Raw genomic sequence first — 20,892 nt, 5'->3', positions numbered from 1 at the left:
CCTAGAGAAACCACTGAGCCTCCACAGAGGTGAATAATTTGACAAAAATTAAAATGGGGGCAGGGGAGCAAAAGCTCCATTCATCTGTCAATGGTCATGGTGACATTTATTTATCTACAGAAAAACTTCAGAGGAAAAGTTGTGGGTTTGCACAAGAAAAATCCATAGGCCCTTTAAAAGAAAGAGATTTATAGCTGCATCAGATTGTGTGACACATTTTCTCTTCCAGATGCATGAAAAAAGTTGACAGGCAGACATGGGGGAAAGGGGGCAAAGACTGGGATAAAAAGATGTTAGAAACAGAAACACGTCCGTAGTGGTTGTGTATGGATAGAGCGGGTTTCCCCCCCTTATGTTTCCTTTAAAAATTAACATATTTTTTTAAAAAATTAAAAGGATAGAGTGGAAACAAGATAGGCTCAGAAAACCATTCACGACAGCAGGTGGTTGATACAGCTATCATACCTTTACAGCTATGCTGTGGTCATTTAAATCTATATTTTCAGGGGAGCCGGGCAATGAGTTTGATAATGTCCAAGCTGGTGGAGTCAGATTTACAGCTGATGGGTTTTCTGATGAAGCTGCTAGGTCTGATGAGGCAGAACAGCCCTGCTGACCCGCAAGCATCAAGGTTTTGTGTGCACACACACTTCTTCAGATACATTGAAACACACTTCCTCAAGCCTCAAGGTATATAAATGGTGGTCGTTATCGTGGTAGAGAACTCACTGAAAATGTCAAGACAGTGTGCGATTGCAATAAAAAAGGCCAACGTCATGCTGGGAATGATTAGGAAGGGAATTGAAAACAAATCAGCCAGTATCATAATGCCCCTGTATAAATCGATGGTGCGGTCTCATTTGGAATACTGTGTGCAGTTCTGGTCGCTGCACCTCAAAAAGGATATTATAGCACTGGAAAAAGTGCAGAAAAGGGCAACTAGAATGATTAAAGGGCTGGAGCACTTTCCCTATGAAGAAAGGTTGAAACGCTTGGGGCTCTTTAGCTTGGAGAAATGTCGACTGCGGGGTGACATGATAAAGGTTTACAAGATAATGCATGGGATGGAGAAAGTAGAGAAAGAGGTACTTTTCTCCCTTTCTCACAATACAAGAACTCGTGGGCATTAGATGAAATTGCTGAGCAGACAGGTTAAAACGGATAAAAGGAAGTACTTCTTCACCCAAAGGGTGATTAACATGTGGAATTCACTGCCACAGGAGGTGGTGGCAGCTACAAGCATAGCCAGCTTTAAGAGGGGATTGGATAAAAATATGGAGGTCCATCAGTGGGTATTAGCCACAGTATATATATGTGTGTGTGTGTGTGTACACACACACACATATATTGGCCACTGTGTGTCATAGAGTGTTGGACTGGCTGGGCCATTGGCCTGATCCAACATGGCTTCTCTTATGTCCTTACGGTGTGTTTGAACAACAGAGTTTCCTGAAGTCCAGAGAACAACCACCAGCATTTAAGGCAGTAAAGGAACTTGCACTAGCTTTTTATTTCACAAGTACTAATTTGTACAGAAGAAGCCAACAAAAATGACAATACAACTTTAGATCACTGTTCCAGCACATCGTCTGGTGGTGGTGGGGGGGTGTTTCTACCTAAATGTTTTCAAAATGATCACGCATGAGAGAGAATGTTGGAACATCTTAGCCAAAAGGGGGAAACTATTCATGATGCCTCGAATACTGAAATGTTTCCCCCGTCTCTGGAAATACCTTTTTTGCAATGCAACGATATTTGAAGTAAAATAGAAACTGGAGATTCTGCAGGACACCTTCAAGTACGAAGCACACTGAGAAGAGAACATTCAAATAAGATACAGGGGGAACAGTCTCTGAACTCACTGACACTGAATTTTGATAGAAGCTTTGATTTTAAAAAGAGTTGTTATCGGGGGATTTTTTTTTGAAGCACCCCTACGTTTTCACAGCAAAAAATGCAGCCATCTATTCTCACAGTATCATATCACTCCAGGCAGGAATATACAGAATTACCTTATAAGATAAAACTGACTGACACATTTGTAGTTTGCAAATTCAAATTCAGTTCAAAACACAATTATATACCCCTATCATGTTGCTAGGAACAGAGCATCTTGGAGCTTCATAGGACTTTCTGGTCCCAAAATGGTAATACCACATCAAGCTTTCTTGCCCCTGTGCAATAGCCACCGTCCCCAGGAGCAGAGGTCCATCAGTCGCTATTAGCCACAGCATATTGTTGGAACTCTCTGTCTGGGGCAGTCTGGGGGGGGCAAGAGTGGGAGGGCTTCTGGAGTTCTGGCCCTCTGATGGACCTCCTGATGGCACCTGGGGTTTTTTTGCCACTGTGAGACACAGAGTGTTGGATTGAATGGACCACTGACCTGATCCAACATGGCTTCTCTTATGTTCTTATATCTGGGGCAAATGATGCTCTGTATTCTTGGTGCTTGGGGGGGGCACAGTGGGAGGGCTTCTAGTGTCCTGGCCCCACTGATGGACCTCCTGATGGCACCAGGGTTATTTGGCCACTGTGTGACACAGAGTGTTGGACTGGATGGGCCATTGGCCTGATCCAACATGGCTTCTCTTATGTTCTTATAACTGGTGCAGTGATGCTCTGTATTCTTGGTACTTGGGAGGGAGGGATAGTGGGAGGGCTTCTAGTGTCCTGGGCCCACTGAGGGACCTCCTAATGGCACCTTTTTTTGGGGGGGGGGGAACTGTGTGACACAGATTGTTGGACTTGATCCAACGTGGCTTCTCTTATATTCTTACGCTCATCTGATCATGGCCTGATTATTCCTTGGTGAGCAAGTTACGTTTGTAACTCTCTGTGGCAGTTCATGGTCAAATTGATGGTTGCAGAGTCGGTGAACAGCATCCTTTCAGGCAAAGAAGAAGACATTTATCCTCCCACGGTGATGATAAGGTCGTTAAAATAACCTTGAAAAGTACAGAATTACTCGCTACTTGCATCTGTGCAGTCAGATGCAGCCTTTAGATCAGGGGTGTCAAACTCATTTGTTATAAGGGCCGGATCTGACATCAATGAGACCTTGAGGGGCCATGTCGGGTCGGGCCACTTGAGTACCTATTTAGATTAGGTAGCAGAGATATAAATTTTATAAAGAACACAGACAAACACAAATATATATTTCAAAAAACTTAAAATATGCTTAAAATGTTAGTGCTCATTGGTCTTAAGGATGCTTTCTTTGTATTTCTACCATGGGATCAAAGGAAGCTCTGGCTCTTTCCTTCCTTCCCCAGGGGACTGGGGGTGGGGAGGGGCCTCAGCCAATGGAGAAAACAGAGATTTTGCTCTGTAGCTCCTGAGCAATTGAGCAAGCCTTGCAAAGCAAGCTGTGATGCAGAAGGAAGCAAGAGAGAGGGAGAAGGAAGCAGATGACAGCCAGTTGCTTGGGGGCCTGGTAGGAGCCCTCTAGAAGCCTGATGCAGACCCCAAACTGCATGTTTGACCCCCCCCCCCTGCTTTAGATTAAGACACTGCCTGCAAAATTGGTGGGATCCATCATGTGCAGGAACTAATACAAGATTCACAAAATAGAAATCATCTGAACAAACAACAGACCTAGGAAGTTTCACAGGTTGGCCATGTAGGGCTGGAATATTCATCCAGAATTTTTCCCCCTAGTCAAGACAATATTATTGCCTTTCTTCTTCATTTTCTGTGTTCAAGAGGCATTCTAGAAACTGCTCACTGCAACAAGATTGAAGATGAAACCCTTACTGAATAGGTAACACATTTTTTTAAAAAAAAACATCTTTTCATGGGTACGGTGGAGGCCATGAGGCCATGCAAGGACATTTTGAGCTTCAGGGCCATGCAGAGACACCTAAATAGTAACTCTCAACTTTAAGCCTCAAACCATCCTTTTAACAATTTGCCCTTTTTTGCAACCAGGTGGAAAACTGACGTTTGCCCAAATCTTGAGAACTGCAAACACAAAATGGAAGAATTAAGCTTCTATGGCCAAAATGACAAACTATATAAATAAAAAAATGATCATCAAATTCAAGAATAAGTGGAGAGCAGACAAACTGCAGAGATTATATAAATCTGTCAGAGGAGATTTAAAGAGATTTATATTGATGAATAATCAAAATTATATAATTACATTTCTGTAGTTTATTCTTATTAATGTTTATAGTTATATATTTACCAGTCATTATATCATAGTATAAATGTTATATAAAGATAAGAAAAATGGTTTTTTAAAATTCATTTATTCTCTTTTGTTTCTTGCTTATATGCTTTTTTACTTAGCCCTATAGATAGGAAGTAATGGAAATACATTATGTAGAAGTATTGATTGCTTTATCACATTCTGATTTGTCATGCTATTTTTTCACTGCCACAGGAGGCAGTGGCGGCTACAAGCATAGACAGCTTCAAGAAGAGATTTGATCAACATATGGAGCAGAGATCCATCAGTGGTTTTTAGCCACAGCTTATCGTTGGAACTCTCCATCTGGGGCAATGATGCTCTGTAGTCTGGGTGCTTGGGGGGAGGGGGGGGCAGTGGGAGGGCTTCTAGCGTCCTGGCCCCACTGGTGGACCTCCTGATGGCACCTGGGGTTTTTGGCCACTGTGTGACACAGAATGTTGGACTAGATGGGCCATTGGCCTGATCCAATACGGCTTCTCTTATGTACTTATATCTGGGGCAAGTGATCCTCTGTATTCTTGGTGCTTGGGGGGCACAGTGGGAGGGCTTCTAGTGTCCTGGCCTCACTGGTGGACCTCCTGATGACACCTGGTTTTTTGGCCACTGTGTGACACAGAGTGTTGGACTGGATGGGCCAACATGGCTTCTCTTCTGTTCTTATGTCTGGCACAGTGGGAGGGCTTCTATTGTCCTGGCCCCACTGGTGGACCTCCTGATGACAACTGGTTTTTTGTGTTAACCAAATTTATTAAATTTTTGCAATATATTGAAATGTATTTCAAATAATAAAAAGGAAAAAAATCAATATTTCAATCCTTATCAATACATTACACATTTTCTTTTTTTTTTCTCACTTCCCCCACCTCTTTTCTTTGACCTCCGTTGGTGCTTCCCCAATTTCAGGTTATACTTTCAAAAACCACCAAATGTCTCTTAACTCTCCATTGCTTTTCAATAAAGTCCTGAAACTTCTTCCTTTCATCTTTAAATTTTTCTGCATCACTGTCTTTCAAGATTCCAGTAAGTCTATCCATTTCACTCCAATGTAAAGTTTTTAAAATCCAGTCCCATTTATCTGAGTACATCAAAACTTCTACTGCCAAATATCTACCTTCATTACCTTTAAAAATCAGTTTTGGCTCCAGCTCCTTCTTTATGTAAAAAATCACTCCCTCTTTTTTTTTTCTTTAGCCAATGAACCAAATTTTTCCCCTAAAAATTTATTGCGTAAAAATTTGTAATCCAATTGTCTAATGTGTACTTCTTGTAGACAAATTATATTACATTTTTGTTTTGTAATCCAATGAAATGTCGCTCTTCGTTTCTGCGGCGAATTTAGGCCATTAACATTCCAAGAAATTAATTTGTAATCCATAATGATTCTTCAATTAAGTTGTGTCCCCAAAATCCTTATTGTCCATCAAAAACCCTTCCATGCCTTGAATGTCTATTATGGAATACTTCAGCCCTTTATACTCAAAAGTAAGTCCGGCTGGTAAAATCCATCTATATCTTGTACCTTTTGCCCTTAATTTATCTGTCAAAGTTTAAATTGCCTTCTGTCACTGATGACCTTCCTTGGTAGTTCCTTCATTATTCTGACTCTGCTCTCCTTCACCACCAATTCTTTTGCAAATTGTTGGCTCAAGATCCTTCCCACTATATCTCTAGTGGTAAATATAATTACTGTGTCTCTTGGCAATTTACGCCTTCTGGCAAACTCTGAATTGATCTTCAGTCTTCTCTGGATCTTCACCAAATATTCAGCAATAATAGTCATGATATATTTCTTTAAGTCCTCTTGATTGTTTTCTGGCACCCCCCTCAGACGTAGAAAGTTCTCCATCAGCTTACAGTCTTGTAGTAGAACTTTTTCTTGAATCTTCTTTATTGTAACATCTTGATTTGTAACTCTATTTTCCACCTCCTGCATCTTCTGTGTTGTTGCTTGTGACTCCTTCCTCAGATCTTCAATTTCTTTCTTGATCTCTTTCTTTACAGCTTCAGCACTGGAATTTATTTCTTTTGTTAGTTCCTTAGTTATCTCTTTTGTTATTTCTTTAGTCAACTTTTCCTCACTTGTAGTTATCAAATCTTTCATTGCCTTTGTTAATCTGGCCTCCATAGCATCCAGCTGTTCTTGGGCAATCTTAGACATTTTGCCCTCTACTGAGCCAGTTCTTCTATGCGTTCTTAGTTTGTATTTTGGATCAGACATCAAATGTCTCTCTTCCCATAGCATATAATAGACCCCAAGTTGACCTGACCAAATTACAAACCGATAACAGGGTTCAATAGATTAGAACATGCCCTCTTCAGCAAGCCCAAAATCGCCGTCCTCAGAGCTTCCTGGGCCAAGATATTAATATTTAAAGTTTTATAAGCATTCAAAATGGCAGCCGCAACTTTTTCAGGCCCCAACTCTATGATTTTTTGGGCTAGAGTAGGCCTGGAGGTCTAGGATGTGTCCCTCTTCTCCCAGTGCTGTTTCCTGACTCTCTGGAAATGAAGTCCCATTCTCAATGGTTTCCACTCTCGAGATATTTCAATCGTCACTTCCTGTTTTCCAATTGCAAGCCGAGGCTTTGTTATGATGGGGGATTATTTTTTGCAGAAGACACAAAGGTAAACAAATCTTTTTTTTTTTTTAGTTTTACAGCGCCTATTAAAGTCCTAAAGCCACGATTTCACCCCCAGACTCTTTAACACATCTTTACTTCTTTGCAAATAGTTCCAAATCTTTGTTTCTTTAGTTTAAAAACATTCTTTTAGATCCGGAATGAAAGACAAGAATTGTACCTTATCAAGTATCTAAAACTTCCTTACACCGATTGTTCTGATATTCAGTAGTCTATAGTCCATAGAAAGTTGGGTTAGGTGAACTTATGTCAACTTAATGACTCCAAAAAGCCTTTGTAGACGTTGTTATGCGATTTTTCATGGGAGATTCTTCAAAACCGAAAAGGAGCCCCAGCGGGACTCCTCGCCAGCCAAAGTTAAACTCCTCAAAATCTTGCAAGCATGTCTTGGACTCTTCCCATAACTGGGAGGGTAGACAGCAGGTGATAAAAACACCTTTTATGTCCAGAACAAAGGCGTTGGTTCACTCCACGAAAGGGAGATGTGTCAGTTCCCCATCTTTCCAACTCAGAAAGCCGACGCCTGGTTTTTTGGCCACTATGTGACACAGAGTGTTGGACTGGATGGGCCAGTGGCCTGACCCTAACATGGCTTCTCTTATGTTCGTCATGTTTTATATTTTGATATTATATGATGTCTTTAAAATGTGTTTTTGATGCTTTATGCTCCTTATTTTCCCTTTTATCCCTTTTTATTCTGTATCCCTTTAAATGGTAAAAATAATATATACATATAATGATGCTACTTAACAACTTGAGTAAGAGGCAGCAGCAACAGTGGCGACTGGGTGGGGCAGCTACAAGTAAAACAACATATAATTGCATTTGTATAGTCATTTTCCCCCATGCAGACACAGCGAAGTGGGTCAAACGGCCACTATCCATGAAGAGCACATGAGCTGCGCCAATGGGTAATGAAGCATTCTTAAGACAGCATGGGACATAACAATATAAATACTGACATGATATAATGAAAGGCTTCAAAGGAATGCATACGGCTTAAATTACATGTTTGCTTACCCCAGAACAAAACCTAAAGTTCAATGTTCTAACGAGACTCAAACCAACAGTTAAGTTTTTATGCATGCTATGATCCATCCTCTGAGTCTGATGCACAAATGGTTGTTCTTTGTCAATCGCCTCATCCGGGCTCACACCAGGTTCTGGGCGATGTACAATGTGCATCCGAAAAACAATATATAGTGTTATAGTTAAAACCAACATAACACATTAAAGAAGTGGACCACAAAACACTCCTTCCTGCTCTCTCAGTATCAGCAATGTCTGTGAAGTCCGGAGAATATTTTAAAGTCCCACAGGTATATACCTCCATGACTCTGAGCACACGCAAAACCAGAATTGCCTCTGAGTCCTGTCAAAGCTAACATTTTATGTGTCCCCCTGAAAAGAAAAGAAAAGGAAAGGAAAAGGAAAGGAAAGGAAAGGAAAGGAAAGGAAAGGAAAGGAAAGGAAAGGAAAGGAAAAAGGAAAGGAAAGGAAAGGAAAGGAAAGGAAAGGAAAGGAAAGGAAAGGAAAGGAAAGGAAAGGAAAGGAAAGGAAAGGAAAGGAAAGGAAAAGAAAGAAAGGTGCTGGGCCTATATTGGAACAGATTTCCATTTGTATGTGTGTGTGTGTGCCTTTATTGTAAAAAAAATGACAACACTTTCATCCTTTGTGTACTAAAAAAAAAAGAGTCTTTTCTAGCAATGGCTTATTTTGAAGAGGCCACTATTTTGGTTCTTTTTGTAATATAGAAGAATGCCCTTGGAGTCTTCAGTAACATAGAAACAAAAAACTAATAGAATTTAATGCCTTCAAAATAGCTCTCCATGACCCAATTTGTTTAAGACGCTTTTCAACACTCAAAGGGCTCATTTGGTAGGGCGACTTTGTTGCTGTTGTTTTGTTTGTATTTCACAATACAGGGTCGGGGATGATTTTCCTGGCATCACGGGAAATGCACACTGATGAATCTTCAAAGGAAAAATGTGTTCCCTGGCTGATCACAGATTCTGCAGCTACTGGGGAGGGAAATAGGGAGGGGGGGAAGTCCCCGTAAATATTATTTTATCTCAGGAGCTACTGTAATTTAGGGGGGAGGTATTTGTGAGTTTCCTGCATTGTGCAGGGGGTTGGACTAGATGACCCTGGAGGTCCCTTCCAACTCTAGGATTCTATTATTCTAATGTGCTTTGAGTGGGGGCCTGCCTATGGCAGGGCAGCCCTGGACTGTCTGGCCCCCTAGGCAAGGCTGACTTCTGATGCCCCCCTCTTGCATTGATAACTTCACCGAGTCACACTTTGGCACCCCCAGAAGGGCTGGCGCCCTAGGCAACTGTCTAGGTTGCCTAGCGGAAGGGCCAGCTGTGGCCCGTGGGCACACTGTGGAAGCTTCAGCTCTGCATAATGCAGCAGCACTCTGTTCACAGGAGCTATAACTGTGACATGCACCTTAGAGCCTGAAGTCTTCTTGACTCTGGCATCCCCGTTTGCTTCCATGTACAATTTTACTTGGTGATGGCACCTTTGAAAGCCCTTTGCAGCCTGTGAACCTTCGCCCATAGAAGCCCACACAGCCATTCTGGTCATCACCCCAGGTTTCACTGCCACCTCCATCTATCCAGGTAGCAAAGACTGATTCAGCCCAGGCAGCGGCATTCTCTGCGGCCCTTGTTCTATGGAACAAGCTTTCTGAACTGATAATGAAGACAATCACCAAAAGTACATAAAGTCAGACCTCTTAAATGTGCACACTGCATGATCCAAATACGAGAAGGGTATTGGCAAGAGAAGGTGTTGTGTCTTGCAATTCGGTCCCTGAATTCACAACACAGCGCGGTGCGTGTGCGCACAGAGGTGACCAGTGGGAGACTGCAGGTCACCGGATGTAAGGACAGTAAATACCCTCTGCCTATGAAGATCTGTGGCGGGAATTAACTGGCCAGGATTGGACCTGGCCAGGTAAGAGGGCTGTTCCGGGAGATGTATATAATCGGGGACCTGGCCTCGCCATCCTTCTCTTCGTGATGTACTCCCGCCTATAAAGCATGTTGCCTTCTATAAGTCTCGTAACTCAGGTAACATTACAGAAGGGCTGAGCTTTCTGGAGGCCATGGATTTAGACTGCGTCGTGGCTTTAAGTATGTTGAGTTTGTTCATTTTTATGAAAAGCTGTTTTTGGCCCAAACAGTGCAGGAGAAAAGTGGAGGACAATTTTTAAAATAAAAAAAGCAATGCAAGCAGGGGGGCTGCAGTGTCGCAGTGCTGCACTGCCTCCAGAGTGGACCCCCTCCCCCCCACTGGCCTTTTTCTGTATGAGGTTTACAGTGTGGTCCCAAGCAATGTTCCCTCTAAGCTGCAGAGTCTTGTGAGCAAAAATTCTGCTTGGTGAGCTACCGACAGTAAAGTTGTGAGAGACTGCATCGATTAGTGTGCTCTGGGGCTAGCCCTCCTGAGCCAAGACAAAAAGGTGTGAGCTGGAGGCTAAACAACTGTGAGCCAGCTCACCCTAACTCAGCTTAAAGGAAACACCGGTCCCAAGTAGGGTTACACCTGTCTAAACCGATTGGCCTCAACAGACTTAGAAGGGTGATAAATCTCTTTGAGTCTGCACTGCTAATTGATCACAGCAAAGAGTCTATCGAATTTCACAGCCATGACCGTACAATCTGACTATTGGGAGCGACCAAAGGAACCATAACTGCTTTATGAGCCTAGTGTCACTGAAATGCCTGTGTGCGCTTAGACGTGCATGGCCTACTCTTTGAGGTGGGATCAGGTCTGATAAAAACATGCATCCCCAGAGGTCAGTGCTCATTGTCATGTGTTAGCTCCAGGATTCCCACAGTTATCCAAGGAACGGAGCAAGTGAATTTGAACATCCCCATTTGGGCATAATGATTTGGACCTTCTACTCTTTGGTAATACAAAAGATCATGCAACCCAGCAGGCTGCATTCAGGATCAGTCAAATGAAGATTTCAACATGCACACATCCATAAAATATATGGGGGGGGGGAGTGATGTCAACTGCCTTATGGCAACGCCTAGTAAAGTTTTCAAGGCAGGAGATGTTCAGAAGTGGTTGGCCATTACCGACCTCTGCACCAAAACCCTGGTATCACTTGTATCTGTGCATGTGTGTGTGTGCATACACACACACACACACACACACACGTATGTACATAAATCTAAAACTGCATTTTATAGGACAAAAGTCAGCATTCCTAGAATACCTTTGAAACACTACTGCTGTAAACAAACGCAAAAGCAACTTAGAGAGTTTTTAACTTATTTGTGCAAACAGGTTCTAGCTGAAGAGTAGAGCAGGCCTCCAACTGCTTCACACATCGTGTCTGCCATGATGACTCCTAAGAAGCAGCATCCACAGACCTAAAAAGCCGCAGATGACCCAGGGACCAGCTTAACGTTATGGCATCTTGCCACAGTGCTTAGGTAGAGCACTGCCAGGCAGAGTGCAGTGACAGTTCTCCACAGGGTAGGATGCTATTTGAATTGGACTCTTTCATTGGTACACTGCGACAAAAGCTCACTTTCAAACATGTGAATCTTGCCACAGTGCTCACACCCGGGGCTAGGCTCTTCTGCGCCCCAGGCTGAATAGCACCCTGCCACTCCCCCACCCCAGTATCATATTTGAGTGCGCCCCGATGACGTCGCTGATGATGTCACTGGAACCCCCCCCCCCCCCTTTGCCCAGGCCTCCCGTGTCTCGGGGAGGCTGGGCAAAGACAGGACCAGCCCGGGAGTGTGGAGATGGGGCTCCTCGTGGCACCCCCAGGCCAGGAGGCACCTGAGGGCTGCCGCCTAGTCAGCCTATTCCCACACGCCGGCCCTGACAGCGCTCATGGAAAGCACCATCAGACAGAGTGCAGTGACAGTCTTCCACAGGGTAGGATGCTACTTGAATTTGGACTCTTTCATTGGGACGCTGTGACAAAAGCTCACGAAAGTTTGCAAAGCAAAATAAAAAGCACAAATACAGCCATTATCTCCACAATCACTTTCAAACATGAGAGTTTTTCCTGCAAACTTTGGGGTTTGATAGCGAAGGATGAAGTAATCACACAAAATCCCATCCTGTGTTCAGCATGCGACACAAACGCCTCACAAGCACACTGTCCGGTCTGGAACTACTAGATGAGATGCAATCTGCTTCTACACCAAGATTTTTCTTGCACAGAGATTCAAGAATAATAATTCAAGATTATTTGTGCAGAAGGCACACTCACCCCTGCCTCACTCCAAGGACATACATTTTAAGGATGCTTCATTCCACACAAATTTGGAGGGATCAACTGCAGCTAAGAGATCGACTAAGATCATGACTTCCAGCAACAGAAATGTACACACAGCCATAACGATGGTGGCATATCACAATCTGACTCCTGAAATATCTCTTTAATTTATTCCCTTGAGAATGTGAAAGCATACTGTAAGTAGGAAAGTTCCTGAATGCTGTAATTCATTTTTATTAGGTGTTTACGTAACAACACATGCAGATTTCAGGTTTTCACGGCTGGTAACATCATTAGGGTTTGTAGAATCTTTCGGGATCAAGTGCCGTGTTCTACTGGAGAAAGTTTTCCTTCCAGACGTTTCGTTCTCAGCTGCGGAGAACATCCTCAGTGGAAGGAAAACTTTCTCCAGTAGACATCCTCAGTGGAACATCCTCAGTGGAAGGAAAACTTTCTCCAGTAGAACACGGCACTTGATCCCGAAAGATTCTACAAACCCTAACACAATGCAGACTTCACGATACTCAGTGACATTTGAAAATAACCTCATTGGAAAATAAAGTTTGTTCTGCTTGCAAACCACACTTACCTGTTGCAATTGCCATTTCACTCACTCACTCTCTCTCTCTCACACACACACACACACACACATCTCAGCTTGAAAAGAGACGACTTTGAACAATTCTTCTGGAGATGAGTCTGAACCTCACAGATGCAGGCTGCTCCAACATGCACCAAATACACTGTAGACCCATCATTCCAACTTGCATTAGCAGCGAAAGGGCCAACCACAGAGGTTTCCTGTCATCAACACAGGTTTGTTTTTCTTTAAAGAGAGGGAGGGGCTTAAAGAGGTCACAGAGCACAGAAGAACAGAATTGTGTGAATATGATTCCCCCCCCCCCCCAGATGAAAGGGAAGCAATAAACAGGCTTAAGAAGGAAAGATTTTACAGTGCCGGGAATCCTTCATATGCCACAATGGAAACTGTGGCATTATTCACTGTTTCAAATAAGAGTTTCACTTAGATACATTAATATTGGAGTGCATAAATTAATTTTGCATGAATTAATTAATTTTTGTATTTATTTATTAGATTTAACAAACCATCTAATCCCAGCCAAAACTAGGATCTGGGCGATGTACAACAACAAAAATTTGATTTAAAAGCATTAAACTTTCCAAATAACATATCACCTCTCATGGGCACCTACTTGATGGATTCTTCTCAGTTCTGTTGCTCCATCACAGTGGGAAGGGTAGGGTTGCCAAGTCCAATTCAAGAAATATCTGGGGACTTTGGGGGTGGAGCCAGGAGACTTTGGGGGTGAAGCCAGGAGACATTGGGGTGGAGCCAAGAACAAGGCTGTGACAAGCATAATTGAACTCTAAAGGTAATTCTGGCCATCACATTGAAAGGGACTGCACACCCTTTTCAATGCCTTCCTTAGGAAATAATGAAGGAGAGGGGGCACCTTCTTTTGGGGCTCATAGAATTGAACCCCCCTGGTTCCCAATTCTTTTGTAACTTGGGGAGTATTTTGAGGAGAGGCACTGAATGCTATCCTGCAAATTTGGTGCCTCTATCTCAAAAACCAGCCCCCCCCCCCCCCAGATACCCATAGATCAATTCTCCATTGAATGCTATCCTGCAAATTTGGTGCCTCTATCTCAAAAAACAGCCCCCCCAGATACCCGTGGATCAATTCTCCATTATTTTCTATGGAATAAGTCTCTATAGGGAATAATGGAGTGCCCAGCAGACATTTTCCTCCCCTCCCCCTGCCTTCTGTTGACCCTGAAGCGGGGGGGAGGGCCTCCAAACCAGGGGATTCCCTGCCCCCACCTGGGGATTGGCAACCCGAGGGAGGGGTTAGCCCAGGGGTGGCCAAAGTTGCTTAATATAAGAGCCTCATAGAATAAACATCAGATGTCTGAGAGCCACAAGAGGAAGGAAGGAAGGAAGGAAGGAAGGAAGGAAGGAAGGAAGGAAGGAAGGAAGGAAGGAAGGAAGGAAGAAGGAAGGAAGGAAGGAAGGAAGGAAGGAAGGAAATAGACGCAGGAGGAGGAAGAGTAGAAAGAAAGAAAGAAAGTTTTCAAGTTTATTTCAATTTATATCCCACCCTTCCCCACCGAAGTGACTCAGGGCGGCTCACAGTACATAAATCTAACATAAAATTATTGAATTTAAAACATCTTACACAGTTAAAACAGTAAAATAAAACATATAACAGTGGTCTATTAAAACTACACTCAGTTTCAATGCCAGTTAGTTATAGGCCAGCCGGAAGAGGGGCTGTCTTACAGGCCTTGCGGAACTGGCCAAGTCCCGCAGGGCCCTCACCTCTTCCGGCAGCTGGTTCCACCAGAAAGGGGCCCGTTACAGAGAAAGCCCTGTCCCTGGTAGATTTCAGGCGGGGCTTCCTTTGGCCTGGGGATTACAAGCAGGTTTTTGAGATCCCGATCTCAGTACTCTCTGTGGGAACATGTGGGGAGAGACGGTCCCTAAGGTAGGCAGGGTCCTAGGCCATATAGGGAGCTTAAAGGTAATAACCAGCACCTTGTACCGAACTCGGTATATCATTGGCGCCAGTGCAGAATCCGGAGCCCCAGCCAAATGTGCTCCCATCTTGGGAGCCCCAATAACAACCGGGCAGCGGCATTCTGCACTAACTGCAACTTCCGGGTTCGGCACAAGGGCAGCCCCATGTAGAGGGCATTGCAGTAGTCCAACCTCAAGGTGACCGTTGCATGGATCACCGTTGCTAGATCGTCACGCTCCAGGAAAGGGGCCAACAGCCTCGCCCGCCTAAGATGAAAGAATTGCGGACTTAGCAGTGGCTGCTATCTGGAGCCTCATCATTAAGGAAGGCTCCAATAGTACCCCCAGGCTCTTGTGCGTCGCTGTCAACGGTGCACCGTCAAAAACTGGCAGGGGGATTGCCCCTCCCGGATCCCGACGACCCAAGCAAAGGACCTGCCTTCGCCAGATTTAGCCTCAGCCCGCTCAGCCTGAGCCACCCAGCCATGGCCAGCCATGGCCTGTAACGCCTGGGTCCAAATTTTCTGGTGCGCAGGGCCGTCCGTCCATAAGCAGAGCTGGGTGTCATCAGCATACTGGTGACAACCCAGCAATCTGAGCAAGGGGGCGCATATAGATTGTTAAATAACATCGGGGGGGAGGACCGCCCCTTGAGGCACTCCGCAATCAAGTGTGTGTCTCCGGGACAGTTCACCCCCAATCGCGACCCTTTGTCCCCGATCCATCAAGGAAAGAGGAAAGCCATTGTAAGGCCAACCCCTGAATCCCCGCATCGGCGATGGTGGCGGGTCAGTAACTGATGAAAGAAAGAAGAAAGAAAGAAAGAAAGAAAGAAAGAAAGAAAGAAAGAAAGAAAGAAAGAAAGAAAGAAAGAAAGAAAGAAAGAAAGAAAGAAAGAAAGAAAAGAAAGAAAGAAAGAAGGAAGGAAGGAAGGAAGGAAGGAAGGAAGGAAGGAAGGAAGGAAGGAAGGAAGAAAAGAAGGAAGGAAGGGAAGGAAAGAAAGAAAGAAAGAAAGAAAGAAAGAAAGAAAGAAAGAAAGAAAGAAAGAAAGAAAGAAAGAAAGAAGAGAGAGAAAGAAGGAAGGAAGGAAGGAAGGAAGGAAGGAAGGAAGGAAGGAAGGAAGGAAGGAAGGAAGAAGGAAAGAAAGAAGAAAGAAAGAAAGAAAAGAAAGAAAGAAAGAAAGAAAGAAAGAAAGAAAGAAAAGAAAGAAAGAAAGAAAGAAAGAAAGAAAGAAAGAAAGAAAGAAAGAAGAAAGAAAGAAAGAAAGAAAGAAAGCTTAAAAGCACTCTCCAAGCTGCCAGATGGCTTGGCTGGGAGAAGTGATTTAAAGAGACAAATGCCTTCTCCAAGCTGCTGACAGGGCAATGGGGACTTCAAGAGACACACAATATGTGTGAAAGAGCCATGTGGCTCCCGAGCTGCAGTTTGGCTACCCCTGGGTTAGCCAAAAGGGATGGCAGAATGAGGTGTCAGCATGGCAACCATCGCTGTCCATACTGGAAAGCCTGGCAGAACATCTTTGCCTTTCAAGTCCTGCAAAATTGCAGCAGATCCCGCAGGGCCCTGCTGTCTTCCAGCAGAGAGTTCCACCCGGTCGGGATCAGGACTGGAAAAACCCTGGCCCTCGTTGAGGACAGCCCGGACCTCTTTAGGGCCAAGGGTCGCCAATAAGTTGTTACCCACAGAGCTCAGCGCCCTTCCAGGGACCTAGCGGAGGAGGCGGTCCTGCAGATGCAATATGACTTGAGGGTCGTAACCAAAACCTTGAATCTGACTGGGCACTCAACTGGAAGCAGAGCATCCATTTACAAACACTTCAAGATATCAAAGAAGTGTCATGATGGATATATATGAGAAGCCACACAGTCAACTGTATGACTGTAAGTGACTGAATACCTGGTATTATCTCAAAGAATCTTCAACAAAATAAACAAAGGAAGGTGGAGGAGTTTGTTTTCCTGAGGCCAAGCAAAACCAACAATGGCCCTGAATGAGAACAGTGGAAACAAAACTAAGATCACACAACAACATGGGACACCACCCGATTAGTGATCATGGCTGGGAAAAGAACATTTGTTTCTTTGTAAATTGTTTTCTTACTGTTTGTATTTTTTAAAACTGTCATAATAAACAAGCAAATCTAGCAAGCAGGGAGGTTTTGGGCAGGGGGTGGGGGGAGGGAACTGACCTCAGAGCCAATGCTCCCTCTAAGGTGCAGAGTCTTGTGAGCCGAAATTCTACTTTGTGAGCTACTGGCATTCAGGTTGTGAGCTACTAGCTTTAAAGTTGTGAGCTACTGCCTAAATTATTGTGCTCTGGGGTCATCCCGTCCTGAGAGAAGACAAAAACGTGTGAGCTGGAGGCTAAAAATCTGTGAGCCAGCTCACACTAACTCAAGAGGGAACACTGCTCAGAGCATGTGTGTTTTCTTGGGTGCATCTTCCAGGCCCACATTTCCCCTGACTCCTTAGATTCTTTCAACTGGAACAGGACTATGCCTTCACATTTTTAAACGAAGGGGAGGGGAATTTAGAGGAGACAAAATTGGACATGAATTGCCCTTTGTGGCATCTACCCTGTCACCTTTTAAACTGTCCTTTTCTTTGAGGCCAGCGGTACTATCCATTCGACTCTGCTATTGCTTCATGGAGCCCCATGCATTTCATTAATTTTATCTCACAACCTCAAGAAACAGCAGCATTCTGATTAAGCTTTAAAAACTGGCAGAACCTTATCTTCCTCCATGTCTGCTAAAAATAAAATGGCACCATTATTTATGGAATGGCTGGTCAGCCATGGCAGAATTCTCCTACCAGCTCACAGCCAGGTCATGCACTTTCAGGGTGTTGCTCAGCCTGTACATGCCAGACTTCAGGGGCCGCACACACTCCTTTGCACGAGCAAGGTAAGGGTTCACCTGGATGTCTTCAGGAAACTCAGAATCCTAGAACAAAACAACAGAAATGGAAGTCAAGTCTCAAGACGGATGCGGACTACTATGGGCCCAGTTCTCGGTTTTACTGGTTCCTAGAGGACTATTTTAGTTCACTTGTGAGGCACAAGGCTGCTCCACGCTGCTGCTGAAGAGTCACTCAGGCTGAATCTAGATGGCTAATTTGGGTCAACACAGGCACCCCCCTGATTAAGAACATAAGAGAAGCCATGTCGGATCAGGCCAATGGCCCATCCAGTCCAACACTCTGTGTCACATAGTTGCCAAAAAATTATATATATATATATATATATATATATATATATATATATATATATATATATATTTATATATATATATATATATATACACACACACACACACACACACACACACACACATATATACACACTGTGTCTAATAGCCACTGATGGACCTCTGCTCCATGTTTTTATCTAAACCCCTCTTGAAGCTGTCTATGCTTGTAGCCGCCACCACCTCCTGTGGCAGTGAATTCCATTAAAATGGCTCATTCAAATGTGCACATCTGGATCTGGCTGTCAAGTCGGCAGATCAATAATGAATCATTGTTGATACAAAGAAATTACTTTATTGATACTGGTAATTGAAAGAATAACCTGTAATGCATTGCGTATATGGGACACTTCAAAGGAATTCCTAAGGGGGGGAGGATTATGCAGGGCACATTCACACATTGATGTTACAATTCGTTCTCAGGCTTGAGTGGCCTTGATCGTAGTAGACTCCTGACTCCCTTCTGTGAGCCAAGCCTGAGAAGGCGCATATAAGACTTTCACATCTTTCCATTTCAAAGCAAGGACACTCACTACAGGCAGGAGGGGTAGGGAAGGTACAAGCTAGCAGCAATTGAATACACTTTGGTTCTACCCAGAATGCTCTCTGACTGAGCCAGAGTTACAGACAGACTTGACACTGGCCTTGCTCCCACCCTTACCTCGTCCTCCACTGCCTCTACACAAGTTACTAACTGGTGGCAAATCTCTGATGTGTTTCTGGGGTGCCTTTCCCAGCCATCTTGGTGTAGTGGTTTGATGTAGTGGTTAAATGTGTGGACTCTTATCTGGGAGAACCGGGTTTGATTCCCCACTCCTCCACTTGCAGCTGCTGGCATGGCCTTGGGTCAGCCATAGCTCTGGCAGAGGTTGTCCTTGAAAGGGCAGCTCCTGTGAGAGCCCTCTCAGCCCCAGCTACCTCACAGGGGGTCTGTTGTACGGGAGGGGAGGTAAAGGAGATTCAGTTTCAGTTTCAGTTTGCTTTATTATGGTCCATGACCAAATACACAGCAAATGCAGGCCAACAACAGCCACATAAAAATTGTAAAAATCAAGATGGACCTAAATAGGTAAAACATAAGATATTTAAAAAATAAATGTGAAAATAAAATATAGGACATTACTATGAATAATGAAATATGACAAATAATACAGTAGTGGTCAAACTTCTAGCTTAATAAATATAGTACATATAATAAAAAAATTAAAAATTATACAGTTCCAGAAAGAATATTAACTTGAATACACTGGTTAAAAATTACAATCTGTTACCTCAACATTAACTTGTAAGAACCATAAAATGCAATTTGATTGCATGGGAACAAAATTTGGCAACTTTATGCATGGTCTCTGTATTTATATCAGTTTCAGTAGCATTTGTGATGGTATACAGAGTACTCAGGCATTGGTAACGGAGATTGTGAGCCTCTCTGAGACTCTGAAATTCAGAGCATAGGGTGGGATATAAATCCAATATCTTCTTCTTCATCATCATCTGGAGAACGGCAGGGAAGCGCCTCCCATGCACTTGAGTGGTGTGACTGCTTCTCTGGGGTGTGCACAGCGTGTCCCTCTTCCGGTAGTGGGGTGTGCACTGTCTGACTGCCCTGGGGTGCCTCAAACTATGCAGGCTTTTGCCTGGGCCAAGAGGCTGCCACCCCAGGCTGCCCATCTGTACCCAGCCCTAGTGATGGGCAGAAGACCTGATCTACATGGCAGAGCATGGAGCTGCACATGTCTCTGGATGCTCACGCGAAACACTTCCTTGGATTCTCAGTGGACAGTAAACAAAAGCTCCCCACTGCAGCATCCACTCCTGGTCAGAAATTGCAGCGTCTGCTAAGCAGGTGTTTGGGGACATACGTATTTCAAACCACGCATGACGAGCCTTGCAAAAAAACACAATGAGCATTGAGCTCACCGTGTTGAAGGTGTCCATTTTTGTTGAGTAATGCATGCTTTCTTCTGACTGCCTTGAAGGTTTGCTCACCAGCGTTACTGAGAACAGCGTGGCACCTGCACCACGACAGCATCCAGCCAGGTCGGCAGGGAACTGCTGATGACGCACACTTCACGGCTGGGCCCTGAGTCAGCCTGCCAGAGCAGCATCTGCAGCTGAATGCCTTCCTCCCCCTCCCCCTCCCCTTGCTCTTGCATACAGGAAGCTGCCTAAACAAACTCAGCCCATTGGTCAGTCAAGGTCAGACTTGCCCACTTAGACTGGCTCTCGAGGGTCTCAGGCATCCACATCACCTCCTCTCAGAGCCTTTAAATCAAGGGTGTCAAACTCATTTGTTATGAGGGCCAGATCTGACATAAATGAGACCTTGTTGGGCCGAGCCATGTTGTGTTGGGCCGAGCTAGGCTTGCCAATCCCCAGGTCCCAGCGGGGGTTCTTCTGCTTTCCCAGGCTCCTTCCTGCCGCCAGTCAGCTGGCCGGCGGGGGGAAGGCCCGCCCCCAAAGCCACCATGTGACTATCCCCCTCTGGAGGCTCCAGTCTCCGACTGAAAGGCTTCCTCTTGGGATGGTGTGTCTGTGTTACTTGGAAGAAGTTGGCTGCAACTCGTGAGTAGAGAGGCCAATCCCTCGCTTCAGAGTCGCCAGAAAGGGGGGGAGGGAGGAACGTCTGCTGAGCACTTCATTATTCCCTATGCGGAGATAGATTTTCATAGGGTATAATGGGGAATTGATCTGGAGGTTTCGGGGCTCTGGGGGAGCTGAGTTTTGAGGTAGAGGCACCAAATTTTCAGTATAGTATCTAGTGCCTCTCCCCAATATACCCCCCAAGTTTCAAAACGATTGGACCAGGGGGTCCAATTCTATGAGCCCCAAAAGAAGGTGCCCCTATCCTTCATTATTTCTTATGGAAGGAAGACATTTTAAAAGGTGTGCTGTCCCTTTAAATGTGATGGCCAGAACTCTCTTGGAGTTCAATTATGCTTGTCACACCCTTGTTCCTGGCTCCACCCCCAAAGACCCCAGATATTTCTTGAATTGGACTTGGCAACCCTAGGC

The 20,892-nt window shown here is 44.4% G+C and overlaps 1 protein-coding gene across 1 annotated transcript in view; it reads right to left on the bottom strand.

Moving 5' to 3' along the window:
• The window catches only part of SPAG16 (sperm associated antigen 16), a 541,355-nt gene that overhangs the window by 387,095 nt on the left and 133,368 nt on the right, over positions 1–20,892 (bottom strand). Inside the window, exon 10 of the mRNA XM_060256914.1 lies at positions 17,444–17,574. Coding sequence (XP_060112897.1) covers positions 17,444–17,574 — 131 coding nt within the window. The remainder of the gene's footprint in view (positions 1–17,443; positions 17,575–20,892) is intronic.

This window comes from Heteronotia binoei, chromosome 16, assembly GCF_032191835.1.
Source record: "Heteronotia binoei isolate CCM8104 ecotype False Entrance Well chromosome 16, APGP_CSIRO_Hbin_v1, whole genome shotgun sequence".
NCBI lineage: Eukaryota > Metazoa > Chordata > Lepidosauria > Squamata > Gekkonidae > Heteronotia > Heteronotia binoei.
Note: the sequence above shows the minus strand (reverse complement) of the source record. Positions and strands in the feature narration are given on the sequence as shown.